The following is an 11,833-nucleotide window of genomic DNA, read 5'->3' on the forward strand; positions in this document are numbered from 1 at the left end:
TCCAGCATTCTCCACATGCTTTTCAAGCTCCTCTTTTTCCTTCCCATCACAGTGTACTGATTCACAGCATCTCAACGCCTGTTTCAGATCTAATACTCTTTGGCTTGAAATTCACAGAAAATGTGAAGAGGTCTGGGAAGTCTCACAGGCCCAAGGAGCGTCCATCTGCTGGGATGTTGATGGGCACTGGTGATAAGGCATTGTCCCACTGGTTTCCTGGTCACTCTCATCAGTGAGAGCCTCTTTATGTCCTGAGGCAGCCCATAAACAACCCCCTACCCAAACCTAAACACATTTGCTCTGGAAGTGCCACATGCAAGGAACAGGCACATTTCAGCCTTAAGCAGTGCTGACTCCTCTGGATGACAGGATTGATCAGAGGATGTGTCCTCTTGTAAATAATATGTTTCATTATACATTTCTCCTTGATGGGTTTCTTCTTCTTCAGCTTCAAATTATTAATGATTTTAGATGAGTAAACATCTATAACTGTGCAGATGCTGTTTTGATGAAGAAGCTGTAGGTGTTTCTGATACAGTCTTGATATGATATGTGTAATTCCTTTGCCTAGGTTAGAGCCAACACTTTTTAGTGTCAACAGCCAGTGAGGTAATCTTATCCCTGGCTTATCTTAATGGCTGATTTAGGGTTGCATCGCAAATGGTTCTCTGTGTGTAACTGCTCCAGATCAGGAGAAACAACGACTCTGTTTTATGGCAGACAAAAGAGGTTCTATACACTGCAGTGGCTTCCTGTGCAAAGAGAGAGCCACAGAACACAACCATGCACTGAAACAGGGTGTTCTTTTTTATAGTTTTGGGATAGTGCTCTTCACTTGCAGCTCTCTGAGAATTGTGGCAGAGATGAAGGCTCAGGGATGGTACTTGTACTTACCAGAATGTGCAGTGTTTAGGAAATTGGCTGGATGGAAGCCTCCACTGCCTGAAGTAGTAACTTTGAGACCCTGAGTACTTCTTAGGTTTAATCAGCTAAGAATTGCTGAAAGGGAGAGCATTTGTTACACTTGCTAAGTGTTCTTCCCAAATACTAGCCTGCCTATAAAAAATGCCACTGAATTCACAACAGCAACATACTGGGTCTCTTTGATATATTTAGTCCCTCTTAACTGTTCTGCTTCTCAACTGATAAAATTTCTCATCCAAAAAATTATCTTGTATGAAGGTTTGTTTTCCTCTTAAGAGCTGATAGCATATATTTCAGATAAATCACAAGTTCTCAACTATTTGCTGTCATCAAAGGCTCTTTGATAAGTTTTCAAGGGTAAAAAAATATTAGCCATGATGTCCTGATCACCATGCAGAAAGCCAAACCAAAATGCTCTGTTCTGCTGCAACTAGATTGCTTGAAATAAAAAGAGGATGTTGGGATTACAGTTCCTCTGGCAAATGTACGTGTAGTTATCAAATCAACAAAATCATAGTCCTTCAAAGGGCACTGTTAGATTCAGCACAGGATATGTTAATTTGTGTTTTTTCTAAAATTAGATTTTTAACCTTTCTTATTGCATGTCCTGCAGCAACCATTAGGAACTTCCTGAGTCATAAAGCCTTCCACCATACCCTGGCAGAATTGTTGTGTCATTTCTGAATTGCCTTGGATTTTCTTTCTGTTCCCCTTCAGGAACAGTGAGGGTATTTTGGAAGAAATTTATGATTTTCAAGTCCATGCAAAGAAACATGCTGCTTCTCTGTGTGGCTGAAATGAGGCAGGACTTACTTATCACTTTATTTTAAGGACCTTTCTCTCTCTGTGTGAGAGAGAGAGGTAATTCCTTAATTGCACTTAAGTAAATATGTAGCTGGATAAAAGTATACTTTGGCCAGATTTTACATCACTAAAAGTATTTTTCATGCTTTGTAGTAACTGAAGTGCTGCAGTTGAGTGATGCTCTTCGGGATGACATCCTGCCAGAACTTGGAGTTCGATTTGAAGATCATGAAGGTACCCTTTCTCTTGAAACTTTGTAGGAGCTGTTTTTATAATCTTGCTTTTATTCTAAGAAGTGGGAAAGCAAACTGTAAAAACTAGTTTAGAAGAATTCCGTAAACTCAAGTATTGCAGAGCTATAGCATATCATATGTGCACCACATATATATATATATTTCATATGTGCTATAGACAATGGCACATAATAGGTATCATATATAATGGTGTATAATATGTATTAATATATATTACGGAACTATGTATTGGAATACACGTACAGAATAAAAAAATATACATTGCAATAATTTTCACTTTTTTGTATAGCACCTAATTTCTTAGTCACTTTTGAATAGCCACTGAGTTGTATTTACATTCAGCATGCAAAAAGAAAACAATTATCACAGGGTGAATACATTTATCTTCCACTAATCAAGAAATTAATCCATCTCTTTTTACTTCTTTAGGACTTCCAACTGTGGTTAAATTAGTGGATAAGGACACATTATTGAAAGAAAGAGAAGAAAAGAAAAAGGTAGTTGTTTTAAGCATCCTATATTTTTAAAATTTAAAGTAATGTATAAGCTATGGATATTTTTACATTTCTTTGATAATTCATAAGAAAAATCATAGCAGAATAGCAACAAGGAAGATGACATAATTGATACAAAAATTTAAGTGCGTTGGAAAAAAGAATTTTTTGAAACAGCTTCTTGAAAATTTTGTGAATTTGACCTAGTGAATAACTATGATTTTTTATTTGTTTGCTTTTTAAGATCTTCATATAACTATGGGATGTACAGTATTGCATTCCAACTGTATTATCTCTCTGGAAGAACAATTCCAATGAGAAGCTAATTCAGACTTCTTTTGTTTGTACAAATGAAGTCAGCATTTTCCATAGAACTCCTCTGTCTTCATCTGATACGTGAGGAAAAAAATGTACTGGCTAAATTTTAATTTAGTATGGATTAGTGAGATATTCAGGATGTGGGGGAAAGAATTCATATTAGTCTATAAAGCTTGTGAATTTGAATTCACATGCACAAGGTCTATACAGAAACCCTGCTTTTTGGCACTTCCTAGCATTGATATTTGACTTTGTAATATTTAAAAGTAACATTTCATATGTCCATCCTCAATTTTACCAAATAATAAAATTCTATCATGATTAGAAACATTTGGAAGACTTTCCAACATTTCTCCTTCCATGTTGATGTTTTTCAGAAAAGGGAGAAGTAAAAAGTCATTTTAGTCAATTCTAGATGTTTTCATCAGAGTGACATTAAAGGCAGTTTGTTTGTAGCTGGGTAGGACCTGCAGCTAGAGTCCCTTTTCCTTGGAAACAGCATTATGTTCAGTACTGGCAGAACCCTTGGAGAACTGACAGGTCTTTCCTGGGCAAGTGTAAGATGGGATTTTTAGCAAGTTGGCTAAATTTGGATAGTTGTTTCCCTAGGAACATCAAGTGATACAAATGCTGCTTGAGGAACTGTGATATCTTCACAGTTTGAGGCAAGAGCTTAAAGTATCATTGAAATACAATCTTTTTAAGAGTCATTTGCAAAGTGATAGAACAATTTCTTTTAGGTATTCTTTTATAGGTATCCACTTTGCATGCAAAATGCATTCTGAACAGTTAAAACTGGTTTAACTCTGAATAAAAGCAAATTAAATCAAAGTCATACAGTGGGGAGTATCAGACAATCCTAATTATAAGGCATGGTGGGTTTGCTGCAGGTCATGCTATCAGTTCTGTCTGTAATTAGATATCCAGGGGAGCTGGCTCAGATTTGTAGAAAGCAACCAAATGAACTAGTGCATTACCTTTTACTCACTGACACTGCCTCTCACAGATAGAAGAAGAGAAAAAAAGGAAGAAAGAAGAAGCAGCCAGGAAAAAACAACAGCAGGAAGTAAGTAACCTGGTTTTGAAGGAAAGTGTAGGCAGCAGTAGTCACGTGCAGGAAAGAACATTAGAACACAGGCTCTCTGCCCAGCCTTAACCAGGTCTCCATTTCTTTTTTCTGTGTACAATTTCCTGCTCAGAAAGGTTTTGGCTTGCAGTTCAGAATTGGACTTTCAGTTCTTATAGAGAAGCCATTTTTGAAAACACAACTAAAGCCTGTAAAAACTTATTATAGAAGACCTTGTAGCACTTAATTTCAGTCTATAAATGGTATTACCTCCTTAATTGACAAAGTTGTATCTTACATGCTTGTTACAGCTGGAGAAGATTTTGCTAGTGACATTTATTATTTTATTCCCTTTCTAATATCATAGGTTTATGTGAAAATATTTTCTTTTTCTCCTTTTTTTGTCTTTTTCTCTGTAAGAAATCCTCTGTTCCTTGTGATTGAGCAGGGAAATGTTTTATCTCTGTGATTGGAATTCAGATAGCTCAAAGGTTTTGGGCTTTGGATGGGGAATAGACAGAGGAGATGAACTCATAAGTTAAAATATTGTTTGCCATGCTGATGACTTTAACAGTACAGGAAATACATTCCTGTGTTAAAAAAGGAAGAAAACGTCTAGAGAACACCACATGGAGAGATAAAACAAAATTTATAGCATTTATCATCCACAAATTCCAAGTACCTTTTTTCATTTTTTCAAAAAGGTGATTCCTTTGCATTGGGCAAAGACTCTGAGATGTGTTTGTTTACAGATAAGGGAAAGTTCAGTTTGTTTTTAGTGCAATTACTGCATCTGATTCTTCTGTGACCTGCATAGAAACCTTTGCTTGTCAGCAGGAAACTTGATAAAGGTGGTTCCCTTTGCAGTGAGTTAATTTCTGAATATTCTTTATGATAGTAGCGGTTCACTTTGTGTTGACTAAAGAACCAAGTTAGCAAGAATCAGGTGTAATTTTTGGAGTATATAAGCAAATTATTTTGAGTTTCTGCAATGCATCTGCTTTATGAAGTGGATCTCTACAGATTTAAACCTGTTTTTTCCCCAGACAAGCACAGGTAAGACCTACTGAGTTTTTCCGCACTCCAAGTTTCTTTTTACATAATAAACAATTATGAATTTAATGTTTCTTGATTTTGAAATTATAGTCTACTTTTCCTTTTGCATATGTGACAGTAATTAACTGTGATGTTAATGCATGTTTTGTATTATAGGCAGCAAAACTGGAAAAAATGAAGATCCCACCACATGAAATGTTTAAATTGGAGCTTGACAAATATTCCATGTTTGATGAAAATGTAAGTGGCTTTTCTTCGTATAGGGAGTGGTTTTCCTTCCCCGGTTGTACATATTTATTTGTATATTTTTATAGCAATCTTGTTCCAAACCTCCAGGGCAGTGCTATTAACGTAGCAAGAGGAGGGAAGGAGAGAAAGAAAAAGTGGTATATATGAATATTACTGTGCACTGGGGAGCAAGGTCTCTGTTAGCCATAATTTCAAGGGTATTTTCCTACTATGCTCCTTTGTACAGTCATTGTACATTTCCTTTGGCTCCCCTTATTACAAAGCAAAATATATATTGTGGGTAGGAATGTGTATGATATTCATTCACAGATTTATTACTCTGGTGCAGGACAGGGTATTCATTTGCAAGTACAAACTCCCCAACTTGCCAGAAGTGATGTTTTTTGGAGAGGTCCTGTGTCTCCTGTTCCCTTCTGCCCACTGTTTTGCTCTCTCCTGGCAAAGGCTCTCTGAAGGGGCTGTATGCATAATTTTGCTCTTGATTGCTCCCCGTGGGGATAAAAGGGTTACTTGGAAAACTTAAAGCACTGTTTCTTCACTTCTACTTGATTTGGGTCATTGATCTGCTTCTGCCTCTCCCCTTCACCTACACAAATTCAAGCTATGGGGACCAGTCAGAATGGAGAGGATAAATACTGGAAAATACCCCTGCAAGCCAAGGAGAATGTCCATAAAAATGCTGATCATACTTTCTCCATCAACAATATAAATGTCTTGCTGCTTTTGCTTTAAGCCTTGAATTCAAGCTGCTGGTATGATTAAAAGATTATTTTAACCATCTGTTCAGGAATTAGTCATTATTCTCTTAACTAAAACCATCTAGAAGTTAGTGGTCTAAGCTTCCCTTATGTGGTTCAGGACAGAAGATAAATACACCCTTATGCCTCTTGTTTAGCTAGGAAGAGAACATTCAGAAATAGTCAAAGTTAGCTGTCAAACTTCTAGGTGACTAAAATTAGATACACTCCTTCCTGACAGCCTGTCATTATGACATTATCTCCCTATCTTATTAAAACATGGTTCCATAAAGAACAAAAGCAGTCCAAGAATTTAACTTAAATACTCTTTTTCTTTAATATATTTCAGGGATTTCCCACCCATGATACAGAAGGCAAAGAACTTAGCAAAGGACAAATTAAGAAGCTAAAGAAACTTTATGAAACCCAAGAAAAGCTACACAAGGAGTATCTACAAATGGTTCAGAATGGAAGTGCAAATTGAAAACAACAGGACTTTTTATTTAGAAGGCGAGTGCTGGGTTCCCATTGAAGAAGTGGGCATATACTGATGCTCAAATTTCTGTTTACACTTTCTATTATGTGCAAAGTAAAATTCCTGTTTACGTGGGTTAATAATGTCATCTGGAAATGCAATAAAAATCCATTATTAAAAAGGCCAACCTGTAAGAAGTTTCTTCTCAACAGTAGCAGCAGTGGTTGCCAGTTTGTTTGTGAAGGTGCTGCTCAGTCAGCAAATCCACATAAGGATTCTTGTTCATTCTAGCTGTCCAGGCTTTGGTTAATTTGTCCTGGATACTGATTGCTATCTAAGACCCAATATTACAGTCAGAAAAATTTATTGCTAAATGGGAGCTGAGTAATTTGCCCCACAGTAAGAACAGTATTTTCCAGATGACTTTAGTATCTTTACATAAGCAGGAGAAGTGGGTAGTTCCACTATGATACTTATTCTAGCTGCTGTTAATAAAAACTGTCTTAAGTATACCCAGAACACTTTGCATAGTAGAAGTTAACAGTCCCTTTGTTGAAGAAGGGAACAGATCATCAACCTGCAGTTGCAGTCAAGTGGGTAAGTACAAGGCAAATGCACCTGCATTGAAAAAACAGATGGGAAAGACATGAAGGGCTGATGGCAGAGGTGGTGTGTTCTTGGAGCTATACCTTCAAGGAAACAGGAGCCCTGCCAAAGTATCTGATTACCCAAAGTACTCAATACCTAATTACCAGTTCAGAGCCATGGGGTATTAACAGAGGGTTTCCTACTGATACACAGTTTGTAGATTGGTTTGCAGCTAGGGAATACAGCTAGACATTGCCCTGTATTCAAGACTGATGTTTTTAACATGACAATTTAACCCTGAGGTAAAAACCTTTCTGGTGTAGTATGGTCACATTATATCTGCAGGGAGAGTTCTTTGTTGCCTAACAATGCATTTCACTGGCAGATGCTACTAAATGAACTAAAGTTCATGAAATCCTGAAAAAAATATTTCACCTACTTTGCAGCTGCAGAGAACAGCCAAGTGTCTGATTTGTAGAACTATATTCATTCAGTATTCTCAAGGTGACTTGCAGATAGTCATACTGTGACACCTCACTTCTCTCAACTCTTAGGTTCATTCTACAATCATCAGGCGATGTTCCTTAATTAAACCATCTTTGCTTTTCTTTGGTATTTTTATATTTATATTCCTCCTTCTGATGAATGAACACGTTATTTGGAGTAACATAAAGGTCTACTAGGGTTTTTTTTCTAATTTGTCTGTATTTACCTTTGAAAACATACGTAAGGTCAGTAAAGCAGATGCTTCTTGTGTGCAGAAAATAAAGTCTGTTGTGAAGTACTTGTATGTGAACTTTGTGTAGTGGGGAGAATATTGAGTTTATTCCACAACCGTCTTTTTGAAATGTGGCTTACAGAGCTTTTTCTTTAGGTTGCTATTACTAAATTAATAATTTGGCATTCAATATTTGATTATTCTGCTAATTTCTAATCAGTTTTATAAATGCATGTTTAAACTGCACAATGATACTTTAAGTAGCCAGCCATGGCCATCAAGCCAACTTCTCCATCCTTTAGTATAGGAAAAGATTCTAAAATGATGCAAAAAACATTTTTTGCATCATTTTAGATCCTAATTCCCTTCGGCATTATCAGCTCATCATTTTCTTCCCAGCATGCTCCCTGAAGATGCATGTGCACTCAGGATATCTTTGAAAGGATGAGACATCCCTATGCTGCTTCTGAAAGTCACGGCTTAATGTCAAATAGTGCCAGGAATTTGAATACAGAAATAGTTTTTGGTGATTTGAGTTAGCACTTACTTAAAGTGAGTTAGTATTTAACTGTGGAGAAAATGTTGTTGATCCATGGCTGTCCTGGACTGTAGTATGACATCTCCATGATAAATCCTGGCTTTTGCCGTCACATTTTGTTTTTTCTCTTCCTGCTATGTTTTTAGTAGAACCTAATCCAATTCCATTGCTTACCTACTGTATCAATGTAAAAGAATGTGGTTTTTTTAAATGCCCTTTTTTCTTCCTAAATGCTCCATTTTATTACTGGGACAACTCTCCTTGCAGAGATCCTGGAAGCATTTCAGACTCACATTTTCCAAAGGTTGTTTTCCGGTCTTTCTGTATGCTTCCCACATGCACACACTGCTTCCTCCCTCGGTATGTTTTTTTAAATTCAGTATGCGTAAAATCCTGGTGAAGGAAAACTTGGTAGCAAACAAAGAATGCTGCAGCCAGGCTTGGAATTGCACTGCTTAAGATGACTTTTTCCAGTGTGGGAGTGCCAATTATCTGTGGGATTACTGAATTGCACAGACAATACCTATTCCTTGGCAATCCCTCAAGGTGGCACTTAAGGTGGCACTGCACTTGCTTTGTGAGAGAGACCTGGCAAGCAGGAGAAGGGAATGCAACATCAGTGGTCTGCAGTGTCTTAGTCACCTGTGTCACTCACCCAGAAAAATGGAGAGGACAGACAGTATTTTTTTTGTTTGGTTGGGGTTTGTTTGTTTTTGGTTTGTTTTTTTTTTCTGTGTGTGTGTGTTTTTTTTTAAGGTCACATATGCATATACACTCTCAGGCAAGCCAGTCTGAAATATGATTTTCTAAGCATTATGAAAATTATGAACAATTATAAAAATCCTCATAGCAAAATCTTAGAATTTTAAAATATTTTAATTTTCTGGACCAGGGACCTCATCTTGCTCATACAATCTGGAGCTTTTAATTTCCCACCTATCAAAGAATTTATTCAGAGATGGCAAGGGAAGATAAAAGAGTGGTGTTTCTGTTTTTAATTGCACCCTTGGCTGAAGGCCAAACTTGGCAGCAGCAAATTTTGTTTGTCTCTTGCTCAGAGTGTGCCTTTCAGCCTTTCTGATGTGAATATTCCCATTAACGTCAAATGTGAATACTGCTCCACTCAAGAGAACAAATTCCTCCCATCACTCAGTTTGCTCAGATACTGGTAGAAAATTCTGTGATTTGTTCAGTGTGAACTTGATGCCACCAATCTTTTCAAAGACTTTCAACTGATGAGTGCTGATTACATTTATGATACTCTTTTTGACCTGTTTATCCTAACATTTTTATTTGCTGTCTCCTGTTGCACAAAGGCACTGGTACATTTTAAGTGTGCAAATAAGCAATTCACTGCCACATACAGTGCATAGCTTAAAATGTAGATAAAGAAGTTGAAGGTGAATTAAAGCATCTGAGCTGGTGGTAGTTGTTGGACCAACTTTAGTTGCCTCTTTAATTACACAACTTCTACCACACAAATATGGGAAGGAATTTTACTCCACACAGTGATTTCACAAGGAAATTTCTATATGTACCTCATGCATAGTACTTAACATGCCTTGAGACAGAACAAATTAATTAAGAAGCACATCAGCTATTTAGTACCAAGACTCTGCTTAGCAATGATCCAACTTCTTCCTCCCCTGCAGGAAAAGTCATTGACAGATGAAGTCTTATATCTCATATTAGGCTGTGAATGTCTGGCATCTTACCCAGTGAGAGCAGTTTCCATTAATACCCACCCAAGGGCAGAAGACACAGACAGTTTTAATGCCACTTACAGATCTCAGCCTAAGCTTGCTCTCCAGTGTCAAGTGCATCTGTTTGGCAGCTCTGGCAAAATCCCTTCCCTTGGTTTTGGTTCTCCAAGCTCTTGGGTTGGGTGCTTAAATCAAGCCAGGGTGATTCAGCAGATATCTCTGCAGGGTAGCAGCACCTGACAGCAAGATGACTCCACAGATTGTGCTTTATCCACAGTCCTGGAGTCCAGCACTGTGCTGCAAGAGGTTAGACAGCAGTCAGCAAAAATCCCTCATTGATCATGGGAGATTTAATGCTTTTGGAGATGGGCACAAAAAATCCAGAGTTGTAAGGTAATTGAAATATGTGTTTACCTTCATATACTAGCACAGAAAGGTGCAGCTAGATCCCACAGTCAGGCAAAACCCGTCTTACATCTTCATAGGAGACAAAGTTTGGAGTTTGTACTCAGCATTTGAGTAGCTTTTAACAAAATGGAAGTTGACAGAAAAATCTTAAAAGAATACTTGATAGCTATGAGCCAGCAGCAAGTGCGGAAGTGTGGAACAGGAATACCTTCAGATAAACCCTTCTTTTGCAGTTCATTATGCTCTTTGGAACACTGAGAATCAAGCATAGCCACTACTATGAATAAGGTTGTTCCAAAATTAAGGATTAATGGAAATACAAGAAGGCTGTTAACCTGCTGATGTTAGAAAAAGGACTGATTGGGAGAAACTGATTTGGGGAAAGGGAGCTGGAAGCAAACTAAAGAAGGGAAACCTTCCACAGAAAATGTCATCTGACACACCCAATCTTCTTGTTTGTGCAACTGGCTACAACATTCCTGCAGTTCTTTCAAAATTACCTCATTTCTAATAACAGTATTGGTATCTAATTAGAGATTTCTTAGTTATTCCTGTAACTTAAATTTCTACTGTAAATTATTTATTCCAATATTAATATATTGATTAGTTGTTAATTTATAAAATATTGGTCTCATTGCTTCCTAACACTAGTTGTTACAGAAATCCAAGCTGCATACCTGGAGAAAACTTTTTAGAAGAAGAGAACTCCCTTACAGGAGAAAAGCGTTAGAGGTTTTTTTCCAACTGAGTGAAAGATGACTAAAACTCTGGAAGCGGCTACAGGTGCTGAAATTGCCCAGTTCATCACACCAATTTTCAGACTGCCATGCACACAGAATGTGGGCTCATAGGGGTTTTCTTGGCTTGCTTGAACAGGAAATTGTGTCCAAGCAGAAGATGGGCAATGCCACGTCGACCTTTGCTGTGGATGAGCTGGAAAGCACCACCACATTTCTCAGGCCAGGCACAGTGCCTCAGAAACTGAATGGATCATCTCCTAGCATGCATAATCTTAAGGACAAATTGCAATTACTGAGGCATGGAGGGATCTCATGTAATTGCTGAGGCACGGTGGGGTAGCCTACACGACTGGAATGTTGTCACGCATGGCTGTGTACTTTTGAGGACAGGTCAGAGAGGCAAAGCGGTGGAGTTGATCGAATTCTGCCCATGGGCAGACGAATGAGTTGACAGTTGATGATGAGAATTAAGGGCTGATACAGTGACACCGTTGTGGGTGTTTGGGACAGGCCCACAGCCTCACGGTTACAGGCCCTGGTTCTCCTGAGGGGCTTCACCCACACTGATATTTGTTGGAGGGCCAGCAGGGCCTGGCACACACAGTCCAGGAGGTTCCTGCAGATGGCTGAGGATAACTTGTTGCTGGAGGTGCTGGAGGAACCGAGCAGGAAAGGGGCGTTGCTGTCACTTTAAGGGCGCGGGCACGCGCCGTTCCCCCCCTGCCCCGCCCCGCCCCGCATCACGCGCTGGCCCCGCGCGC

At 38.4% G+C, this 11,833-nt stretch overlaps 1 protein-coding gene across 3 annotated transcripts in view; it reads left to right on the top strand.

The window, feature by feature from the left end:
* Positions 1-7,749, top strand: part of CARS1 (cysteinyl-tRNA synthetase 1) — a 33,303-nt gene extending 25,554 nt beyond the window's left edge. For all 3 annotated transcript variants that reach the window (XM_058847893.1, XM_058847886.1, XM_058847901.1), the window contains 5 exons: positions 1,882-1,962; positions 2,412-2,479; positions 3,801-3,860; positions 5,073-5,156; positions 6,252-7,749. In XM_058847893.1, coding sequence (XP_058703876.1) covers positions 1,882-1,962; positions 2,412-2,479; positions 3,801-3,860; positions 5,073-5,156; positions 6,252-6,386 — 428 coding nt within the window. In that variant the 3' untranslated portion in view covers positions 6,387-7,749. The remainder of the gene's footprint in view (positions 1-1,881; positions 1,963-2,411; positions 2,480-3,800; positions 3,861-5,072; positions 5,157-6,251) is intronic.
* Positions 7,750-11,833: the final 4,084 nt, after the last annotated feature.

This window comes from Poecile atricapillus, chromosome 1, assembly GCF_030490865.1.
Source record: "Poecile atricapillus isolate bPoeAtr1 chromosome 1, bPoeAtr1.hap1, whole genome shotgun sequence".
NCBI lineage: Eukaryota > Metazoa > Chordata > Aves > Passeriformes > Paridae > Poecile > Poecile atricapillus.